The sequence below is a fragment of the Ursus americanus genome, chromosome 21, assembly GCF_024610735.1.
Source record: "Ursus americanus isolate L20-20 chromosome 21, mUrsAme1.1.p, whole genome shotgun sequence".
Lineage (NCBI taxonomy): Eukaryota > Metazoa > Chordata > Mammalia > Carnivora > Ursidae > Ursus > Ursus americanus.
In genome coordinates this window covers 30,119,784-30,138,856 of record NC_142147.1, presented here as the reverse complement: position 1 = coordinate 30,138,856, position 19,073 = coordinate 30,119,784, and the positions used below count along the sequence as shown (strand labels likewise).

The 19,073-nt window shown below is 46.4% G+C and overlaps 1 protein-coding gene across 1 annotated transcript; it reads right to left on the bottom strand.

The window, feature by feature from the left end:
• Positions 1-5,050: 5,050 nt before the first annotated feature.
• On the bottom strand, positions 5,051-19,049 carry SYCE1L (synaptonemal complex central element protein 1 like). The gene is made up of 12 exons (XM_087870622.1): positions 18,974-19,049; positions 13,593-13,655; positions 11,886-11,945; positions 11,625-11,699; positions 11,013-11,060; positions 10,684-10,738; positions 9,358-9,441; positions 9,039-9,102; positions 8,108-8,177; positions 7,928-8,015; positions 7,553-7,637; positions 5,051-7,352 (listed from the first exon to the last, which is right to left on the bottom strand). The coding sequence occupies exons 1-12, from the start codon at positions 19,041-19,043 to the stop codon at positions 7,293-7,295; spliced, it is 822 nt and encodes a 273-aa protein (XP_087726748.1). The 5' UTR covers positions 19,044-19,049; the 3' UTR covers positions 5,051-7,292.
• Between the last annotated feature and the right edge of the window lie 24 nt (positions 19,050-19,073).

The window sequence follows — 19,073 nt, the reverse complement described above, 5'->3', positions numbered from 1 at the left end:
TTCCTTCCCTTTCTCAAACGCAAGACTTCCCATTCTTCCTTCCTTCCCTCCTCTCCATTCATTTCCCTCCCTGTCCCACTCCCTCTCTTTTCCTCTCCCTCTTCCTCCCTTACTCCCCCTTTCTTTCCTTCCATTTCTTTTATTAACACACTTAGAAACGCATATGAAAGAACAAAGCCATCCAGAGTTTAGCAACAGAAAGGGAGCAGCACCTTTACTCAGTTCTACACACTTGTTTCTTTGGCCAGAGGCCATGAGATAATAATTGCAACTTTTTAACATCTTTACAATGTGCATCAGGTGCCCACGGTATCCATTCATAAGCTAGTCATAAATTTTGTGAAGTACTGAGGAGGCAAATACAACAAATTCTTGCTCCTAGCTGAGCCAAGCCCTTCCGCGGGATGTGTTTACGCGCCCACGTACACTAGACTCTCTGAGGCTTCTCTGAACAGGAAAGAGCTACCACGTTTGATTTGAGCTTCTTTCTAAATGAAAGCAGTACTTTAAGTATTGATGGTCAACAAGAACTTACTTCAGGTGCAGCACGAGAGCAATAACCAGCGGGATTTCTCACCAGGTCGGCAGGAACACGTGGAACCCACATGGGCCCAGGTGACTTAGAAAACGTGGCCTCTGCCATGTCAAATGCCCGGATGTCTCCCGCACCCTCTCTTTTTAGCAAGGATAATGCCCCTACCCTTTGTGAAAACAAGGCAACAGGCCCCAAATGGAATCGTGATGCTAAGCCCCATGTCACAAAACTGAGGCTTGCTTACACTTCGGGCTCTCAGAGACGCGATCGCGAACCAGTCACCTGACCGGCACCAGTCAGTAATCTGCGTGCTAGACCCTGCTCTTCCCTAACGCAAAATAACCTCGCGATAACCAACCAGCTTTTTGGCCTAGAAAAACTCCCTCGTTCCCACTCCCGCCCGCCTATAAATGTCCTTCCAGTCTTAAGGCTCCTCCTCGGAGCGCCCGCCGACCCACTGAATTGGATGCTGCCCGATTCGAAATGATTTTCGCCCAAATAAACTCCAAATTGTGAAAGTGCCTCAGTTTATCTTTCAACAGTTCTGGTGTCGGAGAAGGAACCAAAGGCGACCCCTGACGTCCCCCAGGAGCAAGAGCCACCAGGAAGGGTACCTGCTGGGTCCTTTGGGCTCGCTGCTCCGCCGTCTCTGGAGGTGATGGGCGCGCCCCTCTCAGGTCCGGGGTCCTGGGTCCCCGGGACTTCGGGACTTCGCGTTAGGAGCTTGCTGCCTATTTGAGCACCTCTTTTTCCAGAGGGTCTGGAACCAGAACCGGAACCGGACAGGAATTGAGCCGAGTCTGACTTAAAAAGCGGACTGGACCTCACTTCAGCTGGAGTGGGGCCAGTGTGAGGCCTCAGGTGAATAAAATTTTAAGGCTGAAAACAAGCCAGTTAAACATATCAAAGATAACCTTGAGTTACAGTGGCCACAGTGGAGCCACAGGTGAGCTTAACCATTTATGCGGCACCGTAGAGGAAAGGGGTCTCGGCCGAACACTCACCATAAAGGGAAGAGGGAAAATTATTTTTCCTCTTTACCGTTTTTCGTGACAAGGTTGAGAGCCTGGGGACACCCCCACTCATTCCAGAGCCTGAAAAGGGATTCTGGGAAAACTGGCTGATGCCGGCGTCAAAAGTTCATAAAAAATCAAGTTAAATCAACATATCACTAAAGTAGTAATTAGTAAGAGCTTATCGAGCACCCACCAAAAAGACAGTTGCAAATCAGCCCTGGTTAGATAATCTTCCTGGTAGACCCCTGCCATCTCCTAAAGGAAAGTGACCTTGCATAACCAACCAGCTTTGTTACCTGGTGTAACTTCCTCCTTCCTGCTCCCCTCTGCCTGCAAGTCTTTCCTTTGTACAGCTCCTCGGGGCAACTTTCTATCTGCTAGATTGGATGCTGCCCCATTCAGGAATCATTGAACAAAGCCAGTATGATCTTCGAATTTTATTCAGGTGAATTCTGTTTTTTTAAAAGATGAAGCCAAAAAAAAAAAAAAAAGGCAAACAAAGCTGGGCAGACTGGGAAAGTGCTGTGGAGTGCAGAGAAGTAAGAGTTCTAGACTCCACTCAGGAAGACCTGGGATTGAATAGGAGCTCTCTCCTGGTTGTTAAGCCACCATCAGTTTCCTTTCCCCGACATAGACCTATGGTGTTAATGAGGATCACTGCAGGACGGCTTGGTTGTGACCAAATGTGACGGTGAAAATTCTCTGTCATGATGATGCCGGCTATTTCCAAAAGAGTGCTCATGCCGTGCCAAGTCGTGTCTCAGGAACTTTCTCTATATTATCCATTTACTTAGCCCTCACAACAACCCTGTGCTTTACAGGGGAGGAGACTGAGGCTCAGAGAAGCTAAGTAGCTGGGTGACATCACAGAGCTGGTGTGTGTGGCAGAGCTGGGCTGCTTAGAGAGGCAGTCTGGCCCCAGGAGCCAGGTAGGTCAGGCACCAGGCCTGCCCCATTGCCTGGGCAGAGGAAGGAATAAGCCCCCCCCCCCCAATCTACTGAGGTCACCTGGCCACTCCCTCTCCCTCCCCTCTGTGGGAACCCCTCAAGTCCCTCTGGCTCTTCTGCCTGCTTTCCACACTTGGCTGCTTTCTAGCTCAGTTCTTGAAGATGTTCTTCAGCCTTTGGCAACAGTGAGCTCCCCCAGGGTCATTCGCTTGTGAACCTGAAAGACAAAGCAAAGTTCTGAGAACAAATTACGGGAAATAAACACGCCCTGCGGACAGAGGAGGTGGGGGCAGGGGCAGAGGGAGGTCAGTTGGGCCAGGAAAACAAATGGCAAATCAAAATCCAAAGGACACAGATTTGTTGTTGACCAGGAAAGGCCACCAGTGTGAGAGCTGTCACCTCTTTATGCAGGCTGCTGTAGGCTAGGAAGGCTTCGTTCCGCTTTGTAATTCCTGAAATCCTGGCCAAGGAGAGGGTCAAAACATCTCCCAATGAGCAGTGGTGGTTGGGTGGAGATGAAAAGACCTCGAGAAAGAGCCTGAGATGCACTTCTCATTTCCAAGGGACTAAACACCAATAAAGAAATTTCATTAAGAAGGCAGAGTTGAGCTGGGACCTAATAAGAACACCATAAACCTGCAGTCACCTTGGAAAAAGTCAGAGGCCGAATGGAGAGGGGTGCACTCCTAGGCATTCGGGGTAGATCAAGTCTGGTTTTACGTATGTTCATGCAAAATACAAAGTCTGCCATCTCAGGGACTTCTCATTGGGACATTTAGGACACAGGAAGGGACTATGGAAATGGAGCCCCAATTTTCCTCTTATTCGGTTTATTAAAGGATTTCAAATCCTTGAAAAAGAACCATATGATAAACCCCTAGACTGACTACTACCTTTCCGCACCCACCTCATCCTCCCCCTCATACACATGTACACACTTCCACTCTGCCCAACCATCCAAGCATTGGTGGCAGACATTATGAAACTTAGAACCTATTTCAGCCCTCATCTCCCCAATATAAGAACACACGTCAGTAGGACTGGCCTGACCAACCACCTGCCAGTACCATTGCTAGAAATCAACATTAATTCCACAGTGCCATCCAAATTTCACTCTATTTCTTTAATTCCCCAAAGGGCCCCACCATGTTTTCTCCCAGCCTTGATCCAGGGTCCAATCAAGTTTCTTGAATTACCTTTGGTCTCTTTGGTCTCTCCCATTCCAGAACAGTCCTCCAGAGCGGTGGGCAGAGTAATGGCCCCCAAAGATGTGCATTAATCCACAGAACCTGAGAGTGTGTGACCTAACGTGGCTAGAGGGGCTTTGCAGACATGGTTCAGTTAAGGGCCTTGAGTTAGGGGATTTTCCTGGATTACCTAATGGCATCACAGGGGTCCTTTTAAGACAGAGGCAGGAGGGTCAGAAGAAATGTGATGATAGAAGCAGAGGTCTGAGTGTGGGAGTCAAGTATTGAAGGCAACCTTGAGAAGCTAGAAAAGGTAAGGAATAGATTCTAAGAGCCCCCAGAAGGAACACAGCGCCTATGACACCTTGATTTTAGTCCTCCAGAACTGGGCCTTCTGACCTCCAGAACTGCGAGGTAACAAATTTGTACTGTTTAGTCATCAAGTTTGTGGTAGTTTGTCACCACAGTGATAGGTAACTAATACATCAGAGCTTCTCCATTCTTCATGACACTGACCCGTTCCAGATGTCCAAGGCGGTTTGTCCTACAGAACTTCTCACTCTGCAGTTTCCAACTGATTAAACTGAAGTTAAACATTTTCATCAAGAACCCCACATGGGTGATGATGTGTGTCTCCCACTCATCTGGTCCCACAACTTGGCCCTTGGTTCAGACGGTTCTCTCTCCCCACTGTAAAGGCACATTCCCCTTTGGAGTTAGACATAAACCGTGGGATAAAATTTTAAGAACACGTGATTATCCTGCTCCTCACCAGCCATTTGACAGTTTTGATGGCATGACAATTGTGTAAAATGCATTCCTGAAGCCTGGTAATTTGGTAGTGCAGCCATTTTGAGCCTCTTGCTAATGGCATTAGAAGAAATGTTATATTCATGTAGGTGTTCAGGAGATAAAATCAGCATTTTCGCCTGAGTGAGCAAGGACATCTGGTCCATCAAGATTATGTCCTTCAAATGCACCACAATGTCCTCTGACATGCAAGACTATGGGATCTGTTCATCCACAAACTGAGATGTACACACAGAGAAGGGATCTGGATGCAGATGGCTGGGTGTGGGCCCTGCAAACATGTCCATCCCACGTGAAACACTGTTCCAGTCCTCAGTGTTGAGCTCCTGGCACCAAAGGCACCAAGCGAGACCAAGACACCGGGAGACCAGCAGCTATGTTATGCAGTTAACAGTTACAAAGGGGCCAGGGGCGCAGCAGATGGCCCAGTCCCCTTCCACACCCTCTAATAAAACAGTGCTGTCCTATAGAAATAGAAATATAATGGGAGCGACATATGTAACTTAAAATGTTCTACTAGCCACATTAAAAAAATTAAACAAGGAAAAACAGGGTGAACTTAACCTTAATATTTTATTTAAGCCAATGTATTCATTAAATATTACTACAACTATTCACAAAATAGTATCATTTACATAGGTAATAAACATAAGAATTATTAATGATGCATTTAATTTTTTTTCTTGTTCCAGGTTTTTGAAATCCAGGGTGGATTTTGTACTTGGGGCATGTCTCTGGAGCAGCTGCACTGCAAGTGCTCGGCAGCCCCTTGCGGCCCCTTGTGGCCCGAAGTTGTCACGCTGGTCAGCATAGCTCCCATCTAGGACTCCCTCCATCTTATAAAGGTGCACTTTCCATGCTGCTGTTCAACACTCCCCAGTCCCCATCTCCTGTCCTTTTAGTCTCCCCTTTCAAACCCACAATCCCAACAGAACGAAGATGGAAAAACTAACAGAATTCCCTGACTAGGAACACCATTTGATCCTTTCCTCCTCGGGGAATAATTTGACAACTGCCCTTAACTTACAAGCAGATGAGAAAGGGAAGTATGTGAGAGTAAAGAAGCAACCACTCAACGTATGAGCTTTTGGGGAAACTCCAGGAATGTGGAATAAGCCATTATTTATTTTATATGAGAGAAGAAAAATGGTTAAGAATAAGAACTACTGGCACACGGGAACAATTAACAATTAATCATCACTAGCCTTGAGATCCAAGGAATTTCAGTGGATTTCATGCTTGTACAAAAATATCAAGGCAACAACTGAAAGGGGGTTCTGTCTTCAGCGGTGTTTTTCAGGCCTTTTACTGGAACCCAGGGAGACAAAGTAAGGCCAGTCAGTCTCCACTCTTCAGAGTTTGGTTTGGGAGACAATCAACCATCTCCTTATACTGTACCCACATGAGGCAGTTTACCTTATCTGGGAGATTTCCTAGAGAAGCAAGAGTTGGCTAGGTTTATCATAATTTCTGTGCAGTTGGTATCATTTTGCAAACCTGGCAATTGAGTTTGGGAGACGTTAATCAATTTGCTGAGGTTACTCAGCCAGTGAGCAGGGAAACCAGGATTTGAATCCTAGGAGGAAAACGGTAAGTCGGCAGAATATCCAGGTTGTCCCATCTGTGTAACACAGAGACACCAAGGCTCCCTAAAGATCCCTGGAGGCTGGCCTAAGGCAGGCGGGAGTGGGCCAGGGGATCTAAGTGATAGTTAACATATACTGAGTGTTTGCTGGGGGCCAGGGCTCCTTCTCAAAACACTACAAAGACTAGGCAGACTCAGCCTGACTTAACTGGGTCCCCAGCAGTTCTCCAGCGTTATCCCCCCTCCCTCTTTACCTCACTGGGCTCCGCCACACTGGCTCCCTCCAGATGTTCCTCAAACACAACAAAGCTCAATCCCACCTCACAGCCTTTGCAGGAGCCATTCCCTCTGCCAGGGCACCTTTCCCCAGATGCCCACAGGGCTCCCTTCCTCACCTGCCCCCTCACCTCCCTGCTCTGGCACCACTCCCTCAGTGAGACATCCCCTGACCATGCTATTTCAATTCAGGGCCTACACTAGTGCCTGGCACACAGCAGACAAGCAGCACAGACATTTTATGAAGACGTGTTTAGTAAATGACAGCACCCTGGTGCCAGGTGCCTTTTGAAATAGGGTCCCCGGGGCCAGCCTCCAAGGCCTCTGACATACCTAACAGACTTGCGGTTGTTAGCTGCCCCGAGGAAGGGAAGGGCGCCCCTCATGAGGACACAGCAGGACAAAATCCCTGAGAGGAAAAAGTGCTTGGAAAGGGTGCAAAAGTAGCTGGCTGGTACCTAACATGTGAGGCGGAGCAGGGGAAGGCCAAAAGGTCAGTGGGAGTCTGTGGGGAATGCAGGGGCTCTTGGGAGGCTGGGATTTATTCTGAACCACAGGAGACAGACAGGACTTCACATGGGTTTTTAACACGTTCCCTCTAGCCCTTGTTGGTAACACCGACAGTTAGGAACCGGAGGGAGGTGAGGACGAGGAGATGGAGTGGATTCAACACCCACGTGTCCTTCCTGATGCTCAGGAACATTCATTGAGCTTCCTAAGCCCTCCACCGACTGGTAGGCGGAGCCCGGCCGAAGCCCCGCCCGGAGTGCCTGGACACGCCCCCCGACCCCCGCGCAAAGGCCCCGCTCCCCACCCCCAAGCCGGGGGAGTGGGGAGCACAGAGTCAGGCAGGAGGTGGAGGAAGGTCCGAAATCCTCGTCTTTATTTCTCGGCCCGCCTCGAAGAGGGTGGGGGCGGGGGTCTCCGGGCGGGTCCTATTGCTCTGGGGGCGGCTCCAGGTCCTCACTGATAGCGCCAGGGAGCTCGGGGTCAGCCTGCGGGAGCCGCGAGTCAGGCTGCCGGCCCCGGCTCCCGAGGGCGCTGGCGTCCGCGCACGGGGGCCGGTGGCTGCCTTTACCCTATCGGGCACGTCCCGGGGGGCCGCCCTGCTCCCCACTGACGTTCTCTCCAAGAGACTCCCAGGGTACCCCTGCCCGCTGTCTCTGCCCCCTCGCCGCATGGCCGGGCTGCCTACCTCTACTTTGCCGGCCTCGTCCTTTGGGATGCAATGGATTTGGGCAGGACCCTGTCCCCCGAATTTCTCCAGCTCCGCCTTCAGCCTGGAGGACAGGGGATGCAGAAAGGAAGAAGAGAACGAGAATGGAGCAGCGCAGGGAGGAGGCCACCAAGGTCCTGACATAGACCTCAGACGCCACGCGGCCGGGGTGCGAACGGCTGGGGTGCAGGGGGCGCGGCACCGCAGGGGCCCCGAGGATCCGCTCCAGGACCAGGCCTTGCGGGAGAGGAGGCTGGAGACGAGGCTGGAGGCAGTGCCTGGGGTGGGGGGAGTCGGCCCATTGCCCTCCTCCTTGCTCCTTCCCCTTCGCCCCACGCTCTCTGCCCCTCTCACCCATCGTTCACCGCCCGGGCGCCCCCGACCTCGGGTGGCAAGCTCAGCTGCCGCTCCACCTCCTCTAGCTTGGCCCGCGCCAGTTTCTCTGCGGGTGGGCGGGGCGTTATGGGCGGGGCCAGGAGCCCCAGAGGGCTAGGCCCCGCCCCCTCAGCCCCAAAACTGCACGGAGCATCCCACCTTCAGTGAGCAACTGCTCCTTGCTGCTCTGCAGGGCACGTATCTCCCAGGCCAGGCGCTGCTTCAACATCTGCGAGAAATGAGACCTATCCGTCTGTGTTCTCTCACCCCCCTCAGCAAGTCCTCACCCGAAATATGTCATTCATTCATTCATTCATTCATTCATTCAACTATTAACTTGACCTGCAATTCCAGCTGTGGGTGGGGATGCATTTACTCTCCAAAAGCTCCCCACCTCCCCGTATACCTCTCAAATCTCATCTCTTCTCGCCACCCCCATCTTCCATCAGCCTCCCCTTCCTCTTCTTCAAATACCCCAGGCACCCTTCAGTCTCAGGGCCTTTGCATTGGCCTTTCCTTCTTCCAGGACATTTGTACCAAGATACCTGCATGTTTTCCTCCCTTACTTTGTTTGCGTTCAGATGTCACCTCCTCAGAGAGGCCTTCCCCACTGACATTACATGATCTATCTGCTTTTTTTGAGTCTGAGTATGCCTTCCCCTGCACCCAACTATCCTGGGGACAAGCAAATATTTGATCCCTTTGTCTTGCCACTGTCTCCTCCTGCCTGGATATATCCAGCAACATTAGTTGAATGAAGGAATGATCAGACCATGGCCTTTTCGGGGTTCCTATTTGCCACTGCAAGGGGAGCAAACTCTAGGTAAGCAGGAAGGAAGTGGGATGCTCAGGAATGGTTACTGTAACAGTCTGAGCAATAGATGCTGCGTGTGGCAATGGGGGCAATGGTAAGAGGTGGCTAAATTTAAGGTAAAAACTGAAGGGCTGAGTAGGTAGGTAAGAGGAAGAAAGGAGTCAAAGACTATCCCATGGAGTTGGGGTGAGCAGCGGGTGGACACTGAGCCAGTCAGTGGAGACACTGAAACCAGGAGAGAAGGGGCTGTGGTTGGAGGCAATGAGGATGGCTCACGTGGAATTCCCAGAGGTCCTTGTGTTGGCCCATCAAATTCTCCAGCTGTTCTTCAACGTGCAACCTAGGGCCAACACCCAGGAATGAGAGAATACATGGTAGGACTGACATCCAGCCTGGCCCAGTCTAAGGATTCCTCTGGAGGGCTTTTGGATCTTTGCCCAGTGCTCCCTCTATTAGGAGCCCTTTTATGGGCTTTCTCCTCCAAGCCTTGGTTCCAATAGCTCCTCTTCCAACAAACTCTCTGATGCAAGCCCCACTCCCATGCCCGACCAGCACCATACTGGGCCTTAGACCCGGGGTTACCCCCAGCAGTTACCCCAGCTTCTCCTGTCTGTAATTCTCTGCGACCTGAGAGTTATAGATGGAAATTTTCTCCGTGCACTCCTGCAACATGTTCTTCCTGGAAGGAGAAAGACAACTCTTAGTCATATTCTCTGAATAAGCCCCCACTTCCCTCAGCAGCATTGGGGGATGGTGGTGGTCTGTTCACAACCGTCATCGTTCTCCTTTCTTCTGTGACAGAATGTGCAACTTTATGGGCCTGTTTTGAGATCACCTTGTCCATCCTGTCCCTCATCAAACCATGCCTTCCCAAGAAACCTGGGAGGGGCATGGTAGTGTAGCTTAATAGATTCTAAAGTCCCAGCTTGAGTCCTAGATCTGCTATTCCACTGTGACCTTGGACAAATTACTTAGCCAGTCTGGGTCCATTTCCTCATATGTAAAATGGTAATAGTGCTGGACAGGTGACAGTAGCCCTTAACTCCTATAATTGTCATTGTGAGGATCAGGTAGAAAAATGAACATGAACTGCTCATCAGACAGTATGTGTGATGTGGTAAGCATACACCCACTTTATCATCAAGCTTTTCTACACAGTTAAAATCATGGTACACCAGGGTGTGAGACCTCTGTTCATAAGAACATGTTAGGGAAAGATTCAAAGGATGGAGAGATGAATGGATGGATGGGGAGGTTGGATGGACAGTAACTGGATGGGTGAATGGCTGGCTGAAGAGATGATGGCTGGTTGGAGAAATGATGAGTGGAGGGATGATGGCTAGACAGTGAAATAAAGGAAGGATTGCTGGAAGGATGGACAGATGTCTGGATGGATGGCAGGGTGAAAAAATGAATAGTTAGATGAATGGGTAATAGGAAAGATGGAGAGAGGGTGAATGGATGATTGGATGGATGGAAGATGACTAGATGGAAAGCTGGAGACATAATGGCTGTCTGGCTGGCTGGAAAAGGATTTCATAGATGTGTGGATGAATGGATTAATGGGTGAGTGGGTGAACAAATGGGTAAGTGGATGACTGGAGGCCTAAATGGGCAGATATATAAATGAATGAATGGATGGTGGAAGAGCTGGGTAGCAAATAAAAGAAGATTTAGAATAACAACAGTGAGTGAAATTTATTTAATAAAGAAACTAGCAATGAATGATCAAACGAGTGAGTTAATCTCAACACCACCATCTGATATCAAAGATGAGCAGGGAAGTCTCTTGTCTAGCTACTCTATTTTACAGAAAGGAAAAATAAGGAGTGTGTGTCCAAGGTGTATTTTCCCGAGCTCTTGATCCCTCCTCCTTCAGGTTGGGGAGTAAGGTGGGGAAGAGTTGAGCAGGACCTCTTACTTCTGAGCTCCACTTTCCTTCCTTTGGCAGTGCAGCTGGAGGATCCTCAGTGCCTCTGTGGGGAGAGGAACCAAGGGAACCCTGTGTGACCTCCTGGGGAGTCAGGATTGGGTGGAGATAATGGGCCCCACATCATATCACACATTGGAGGGCACTTGGAGGTCTTTAGTGTCTACTTCAAGTCAGGTGGCAGCTCAGGGAAAGGTCTGAGAAGAGAGGGAAGCATGCTGACTCAGGTTTCAGTGGGATTCCTCTAGCTGTTCTGGGAACTCTGGGCTTTTGTGGGTAGAATGGGGTAGAAAAATGAAGACAGAGCAACTGATAAATACCTTGCTTTTTGCTCAAGACCTCCTCTAGGTGCGCTTTCTCTCCATTCACTGGAAAACACAGTGACACTTTGAGCCTCCAGAGGCCATATCCTGTGTCCACATAGCAACTTCATGGAAAGGCATATCAAAGCCACAGAAGGTACAGCACAGTGCCAGGGCAGGGGAAGTACCTTCTTGCTACCCGCACCCATTTCCCACTAGGGATCATCCTGATTCAGTTTCTCCCCTTCAGTGTCCACATTCTCTGGAAGTGCCAAAGGAGTGAAGACCCTGAAGAATGCACAGGGTTTATACCAATGGGAGAGAGGACTAAGAAAAAATACACTATGTCAAGTGGAAATAAAGGCTGTGAAGAAACAAACCAATCAGGGGAGTCAGAGTGACAGAGGGACGGTGGTAGCCCATATTTAGATGGGGCCACCAAGACAGATCTGTTAGAATGAAGTTTGGGCTGAGAGCTGAAAGGTCACTTGAGAGAGCAAAAGGCAATCGGTATCATACAGATAAGAGCATTGCAGGTGAAGGTAACAGCCCATGCAAAGACCCTGAAGTGTGCAGAGAACATCAGCAGTGCTCATAAGATCTGTGGGTCCCTCTTTTGGTCCTACTTACAGGAGTCCAATTCCTTATGCAGGGTATCCCAGAGATCTTGGGCTTCTCCTAGTTCCTCACTGGATTTCTTCTTTGCTGGGCCAAAGAAGAGGACACTGTGTGAGTGCTGCCTCTAACCTTGCTATTCTCTTGCACACCGTGACACTGCACACTCATCTTTCAACAACCTGGAAGTGCCTGGATTTTATAGATGAGGAAGTGGAGGCATTCAAAGTCCAGGTTATTCCGGGCTAGCTAGGAAGTCTAGGTCCTGGAATTTACCTTGCTGAAGCTCATTAATCCGGTTAATCAGGTCTTCAATCTGTGGCTCCAGGCTTCCCTCTGCAGAACAAAAGAAAGATTGAGCCAGAGAAGACAGATGGCTGGCTGTCTAAGGCAGACAGAGATGGTGGGTGTTGGTACAGTTCTCTGGTATTAGCAATCAAAACACATTTATTGAGTGCCTGCTGTTTGCTGGGCTCTGTAAGAGGCCCTTGCAGGGTCTGCATTCTGCATGGATGAGATAGACATTGAACGAAGATACATGCTATCAATGTGGCTGGCAGTAACTGCTGCGGGTGGAAAGAAAGTGAACAAGGGGTTGAAGGGTGAAAGGGTAGAAGGTGCTTCTTGATATGGAAGGGCCCCACCTGAAGTGAGGAGAGGGAATCCTGCAGTTCTGTGGGGTGGGGAGTATGAAGGGAAGAACCATGCCGGGCAGAGGGACAAGTACAGAGCCCCAGCAGTGGGAGTGAGTGAGACACATGCCCGAGGTCATGGCTAAAGGGCTGGTGTGGCTGATGTGAGTCTAGTGAGCAAGTGAAAGTACCAGGAAGCAAGGTGGGGGAAAGTGGAGTTGGCAGATCACACAGGGCCTCCTGGGACATGGTGGATGCCTTTAGATGTAATTTCGAGTGTGGTGGGAGCCAGTAGAGATCTCCCACCTGCTCCACCCTGTTAAAAGCCTAGCAGTCACTTCTGTCCATCTGATTCTGGTATTGGCCTCATTTGAGAAATGGGGGAAAATGCTTCTTTCATCTTGTGGGCGGCAGCTTTAAAGCTTTCCAGTGGCAGAGAGATCATTCTCTCTTTAGAGAACTGTATCTAACTTCTCACAGTCCCAATTTCAGGGCTCCTGAAGATGGAGAAGACTTCCTCGTCATTCCTCTCTGGTCAAGGTCAGCAGCACAGAGTTGGGGCAAAAGCTTCCCAACACTTGCTGGGTCTCACTACCAACCCCTGACGCTCTGGAGTTCTGGAGTTAATAAACTCAAGCCCTTGATTTTCGGAGGCCACCAATTGCATCTCCTTAGACTTCTAGGAGAGTGAATGCTTTCCAAGGTGCTGATTATGACTTAACACATTCCTGAGGGTCTTCATTTTACTGGAGACAGTCACGGTCACTCTGCATTTCCAGCCCTGTAATTTCTCTACCTAATTTTAGCCTGGGCAGCAGCCCCAATGCACTTCTGCAGGTGGCCACGGAGGACAGGGTGTGCACGGCTGGAGGTAGAAGAGGTTCTCTTTTATTTCAAACAGACCAAACAGACCAATGGGGCATAGTATTTTAAGTTGCAGATGGCGTGGGCTGGGGGTTGAAACTCAAACCTGGCCAGCACTCTGCCCCAGCCGGGACATACACTGACTCCTAGGCCCCCTCAACAAGTGAAGCAAGGTGCAGTCATTCGCATTGCTATTTGCTATTTTATATAAATAAATTTCAAAATAGTTGCTGCTAGCCCTTGAGCCAGGGACATGGATGGCTGGTGTGTGTGAGTGTTTGTGTGTGTAAGAGAGTAGGGTTTTCCATCCCCTTATACTTCTGGAATTTTGAAACTGTACTTTTGGTTCAAAGAATTAAATTGAATAAAAGGGAGAAAACGCAATGGGATAATTTCCCAGGGTTGTGAGCTGACGGGGCTGGGTTTGAACCACATTTGCCCGCCTCAAAACCCCAGGCTGAGCCTCTGACATAAAGAGACGCATGACCTTTCTGCAGCTTTTTCACCATTGCCAGCAGGTCTTCAGTCATCTTCAAAGACTTGGTCTGCCCTGTGGAGATGAAAACCAGAATTACAGGAGGAAAGGTCCAGGCCTACCTGGGAAGGGAGGAAGAAAGGCGCAGTGAGTTCTACGGAACCCCTGAGCTGGAACTGAGGACAGGCTGGGGGGGGGGGGGGAGGCAGGTTTCCAGCCAGAGCAGGGCTCCTGCCAGATCCTGTCCCTTGCCCTGGAGCTTTCTGATGTGTGCTGGATAAATCAGGACTCTTAATGGTCAGCTTCTCCTAAGAGGTCAAAGGACACCACAGGCATCCCCTTAATGAAAAAAACTCGGGGTGAGAGAGGGGGTTGCACTTTTGCTGCTGCAGCTGCTGCTGTTTAAAATCACTATGAAGTTCTAACTGATGTAGTAGGGCAGAGAGACTGCATATGAATTCTTTAAAAATCATTATGGGTCACAATTTCCAAATTCTTAAGAACTGATGGGTGCAGGAAATGGTTATTAATGACTGCTAAAATAAAAAAAAAGACAACCAGATATTATGAGCCTCCTCATGGAAGAACACACCACCACTTATAAAGGATTCTTGCCAAAAACCAAACCAAACCAAAACAACCCAGGAATCTTACCAGGTTTCTATACCTAAATACCAAGTCAGAAGAAATAAAAGGGCCAGAGAAACATGTCAAATGACACCATGGGGATGCAAATGCTGGAAAACTCCAAAGGACAATTTGATTTCTTCAAAAATAAATTGCAAAGAAAAAAAAAAAAGAGGGAGAGGGGAAACTCTATTGATTAAAAGAGACTTGACACATGTATCATTCAATTGTAAGGACTGGATCATGATTCAAAGACACTTTTCGCCATATGTACTTCTACGTGTATTTAACGTGAACCTGTGTTACTTTTAAAATTGTAACAACAGTAACAACGACAACAAAACACAGGAAAAATGTTAACATTTTAAACTCTTGAAATCAATGATCACAGGTCAGTCCATTGGCCCACTCCTCTCCAAGAACACTGGGCAGAGAGAATGAAAGGCAGCTCACAAAATGCATGTGATAGCCCCAGGATAAAGGAAGAAATGCTTACTCACAGTTACAGTGCAAAATCCCTCCTCCTCAGACCCCACGCTCCTCACTTCCCCTTCACAGAGATCACTAGTATTACAAGCTATCTGTTGTGTAGTTGGAGATAGTATAATTCACATACAAGCACAAGACCACTCGTTTGCTTTTTAAGGGGTGTTGTGTCATAAATGGTGCTCTACATCTTGTATTTTTCATTTGACAGTGTATACTGGTGATATTTTTATTCTTTTTAATGGCTTCATAGTGGTCTGCTGAATGGACAGACCATAATTTAAGAGAAGTCCCCTACTGATGGATATTCCAGTTGTTTCCCTTCTTTTGCTGTTATAAACAATGCCACAGTGACCATCTGTATTAATTTTCTTGGGCGGCCATAACAAAGTACCACAAAATGGGTCTTCCTTTTGTGTGTGTGTGTGTGTCTTCACCTGGCATTCTGTGTATTTCTGTATGCACAAGTTTCCCTCTTCTTATAGGGATACCAGTCATTGGATTAGGGCCCATCCTAAACCAAGATGACTTCATCTGAACTAGTTATACCTACAAAGACCCTATTTCCAAATAAGGTCACATTTTTAGGTTCTGATAGACATAAATTTTGGGGAGGGACACAATTCAACCAGAAGACCATCCCAATACATTCTTTTGGTGCATGTATGGGAGTATATTTACTGGATAGATTCCTACTAGGCCACCTCTTGGATCAAAGAACACGTGTATTACTAAATTTGATTGCTTTTATGAAATTGCTACTTGTTTCAAGCAGGCCCATAAAAGATTCCTTCCCTGTATTCTTAGCAGCCAAGTATGTTTTCCAACTTCTTCATCTTTGCCAATCTGATAGGCAAAACCAGTATTACATTTCAATCTTTTTGGTAGTAAATATCAAAAAATTACTCAAATTCTCTAGATCAGAAATTCAGTATCTAGAATCTATCTCAAGGAAATAAATGACAGTGGGCAAGTTGTTCATTGTTTCTAATTTTAAAAAACGGAAGCAACCTAAAGATATTTTAATTATAGCACATTCATAGGATGAAATCCTTTGTAGCCATTAAAAATCATGTTGTAGGGATGCCTGGGTGGTGCAGTCAGTTAAGCGTCCAACTCTTGGTTTTGGCTTGGATTGTGATCTCAGGACCATGAAATTGAGCCCCATTCGGGTTCCACACTCAGTGCAGAGCCTGCTTGAGACTTTCTCTCCCTCTCCCCCCACCCCCAACCGCTCTCTCACTTTCTCAAAAATTAAAAAAAAAAAAAAAATCTTTTTAAAAAATCATGTTGTAAATCAGGGGTTTTTAACCTGAGCTTATTAAGTTTTGTTAAAATGTTTGGTGGTATGTTCACTTTCTTTACATGTCTTGTCTCAAATCATTTACAAATTAGTATGCATTAATTTAATTTTGCATTTGAATTTTTAATTATTTAATAAACAAATGTAGAAAAACACAGACGAAAAAGTAACAGCTTCCTCTCAGGAACAGTCCCTTCTTCAATGAGTCACTCCCCTTCCCAGAGGTAATGTGTTTCATGTATTGTTTTAATTTTTACTTTGTTACCCAAAAAACATTCAAACACTACAAAATATGTAAAGTTAAAAATGAAACTTCCCCTTCTGTCGTTGGCCCTTAATCTTACTGCCTTTCTCCAATAATCAATAACGGGTATGTCTCCTCTTGAGACTTTTTCATTTTTACAATACTCTTAATATTTGGAAACGAAACAAAAAAATTAAAGCTACTTTCTTAACAAGGGGAAGTATTTTAATTATTTTCTTTGTAGAAAATTTCCAAACACACATGAAAATAGAGAGGACACCATGATGAACACTGATTATGCATCACCAAGTTCTGACAACCATTAATATTCATCCATATTTGCTTCAGCTGTTTTTCCTGTGCTGAGGTATTTTCAAGCAAGCCCTATGCTTTATGACATATCATCCCCAAATATTTCATTAAGGGTCTCAACTACTTGAGGCCATTTTCTGAAATAACTCCAATCCTGTAATCACACTGAGAAGATTAACAATCGTCATGTAATATCATCCAGTGCCCAATGTGATTTCTCGATTATCCCCATGTCTTTTACAGCTGGCTTTTGTAACCATTTCTGCAAAAGCTCCATCGGTATTTTTCCTCTCCACTTCATTTCTAGTCCGAGTCATGAGTGATCAATAAATCTCTTAAATAACCCGACTAACATCTTGATAAAAATTTCTGAGAAACCTATATTACAAAACAGCCTGTACAGCATGAGTCCCTTTTAACATTTTATTTTGAAATAATTTCAGATGTACATAAAGTGGTAGAAAAAGGCCACAGTGCTGTTTGCCTTTGTATTAGATTTCTCATTTGTGAGCATTTCTGTACCATATATTGCAGGCACCATGGCCCATTATTCCTTAATATTCCAGTGTATATTTCTTATATACAAGGGGACTCTACCAGGTAACCACAGTTATAACCATCAAAACTGGGATGTTAATATTGATCAATATTAATATATGATCCTTGGATACCAATAAAAATTTCCCCCTTTCTCTATTTTAAAATTATATAGCACTACATTTTCCTGAAAGAAAAATAAAAGAAAAAAAATCACAAAAATGCCTCCACCTTTGCACACTCCTAAAAATTTAAGTCCCCTGTTGAAAGTCATTAGGTAGGCTTTTAAGCCTTCAGACACCGTGCAACATACCCAGGGCTCTAGTTGACACTGCCCCTCTTTTTTTTTTTTTTTTAAATCCCAACTTGCTTTTCTCTCATAAAAGTATGATCACCTTTGAAGTTGTGTCAATAAGCCATGACCTTACTCTTTTAAAAATTAATTTTTAATATCTTTTTTCCTACTGCTTAAAAAAATGTCCACCACATAGGAATTCCACAATAGGCATGGATATATTTAAATCTAGACATTTCCCTGATTGCTCTTGGTGTTTTGCTTCCATCAACAACACTCTGATAATCCTTCATGGTCCACACATCTGCATATTCTATGATTACCAACCATGGTGACTAAAGATATGGAATAGCATTTTAGATGCTAAAAATACTCTGCCAAATTGCTTGTAGCAAAGCCTTTACTGGTCAGTTGAGTGAGGCAAGAGAGAGCCTACTTCCCCACAGAGCAATCAATACTAGATTTATCCCTCTCTTTTTAAAGCCATTTTCAATGGGCTAGAAATGATAACATATGTTTTTCAATTTTCTCCATTGCTGGTGAAGTTAATCATAATTCTAATTTTGACTAATTTGAAAGCTTGATACTAAAATAGTTTTTAGCACAGTTGCTACTATTTTAAGTGGTATAGTAAGTGCTTAATAAATGAGTATCTATATGCATCTGTCTTCTTTCTGACTGTCCTTTTGAAAGCTGGCCCTGGATGCGTAGCCCTAACCTAAGGGAACTCTTCGTGTTAAAGTTACTATTCATACAATTAAAAAAAAAAAAAAAAAGAGCACCTACTATGTGCCAAGCAGGCTTTGTTTTAGGTGCTGGAGAAATAACAATACACTACTGAACAATCATAATTATTGTTGATGTCTGCATAGATAGATCTGGAAAGATGCAGTCCAAATGTTATTAATACAGTGGTTTAAAGAGTGTGCAGGAAGGGGGACAAAAATCACAGGGCATAAAGTCCAGAGCTATTGAAACAAGAGTGATGGGTACAGGGGCCTTCACCATGTTATTTGCTGTACTTTGGTACATTTCAAAAATGTTAGTGGCATAGCGGTGGATCACCAAGTTGGGAAGTTTTTAGTTCAGGGTACGCGGCAATTTCTCTCTCTAGGGCAATCCCCTCCCCCGCACTAGGGTGTGGGGTGTCATTATCGACAAAGTGCCCCAGAGAAAAGAAGCTGTCCGTGGGAGAGGCCACTCTCGATTCAGACTTAAAAGTCCGTGTGAAGTGTGATATGGGTTGGCTGTGAAATGACACTGGGGAATCATTGTTGCTTTTCCTCGGTGTGGCAGGAGCACGGTGATTTTTGAGACGATATCCATCCCCGTTTTTTGTTTGAAGAGATGCATATTGAAATATTTAGCCTGTTGTTTCTTCGAAACACTTAAACCAATATACCCGATAAAGCCGAGTTAATCTAGACGATGAGAATAAGCACGTTATTTTTCTCCCCTTTGGTGAAGTTTTTATAAAAGGCTTAAATTTTTACCTTTTTTAGTACCGCTATTAATATTTCATTACTGTAATGGGACAAGGCTCCCTCCCTTCTGCCCTGGCCAGGGAGAGGCTGGCTCGCCCTCCCTACCTTCAGCCTCCTCAGCCTCCTCTACGACTTCGGAGGGCTCCATTTTCAAAGGCTCCAACTTGGCTGCCATTTTCCAACGCGCGGTTTGTGCTTGCGAGCG

Excerpts from the sequence above, each read along its gene's own strand:
- SYCE1L (XM_087870622.1), bottom strand. The coding sequence starts at position 19,043 with ATGGCAGCCAAGTTGGAGCCTTTGAAAATGGAGCCCTCCGAAGTCGTA. Across the intron at positions 11,946-13,592 it reads GGTGAAAAAGCTGCAGAAAG|AGGGAAGCCTGGAGCCACAG; the intron begins GTCATGCGTCTC and ends TTTGTTCTGCAG. Across the intron at positions 7,353-7,552 it reads ACGAGGCCGGCAAAGTAGAG|GCTGACCCCGAGCTCCCTGG; the intron begins GTAGGCAGCCCG and ends CGGCTCCCGCAG.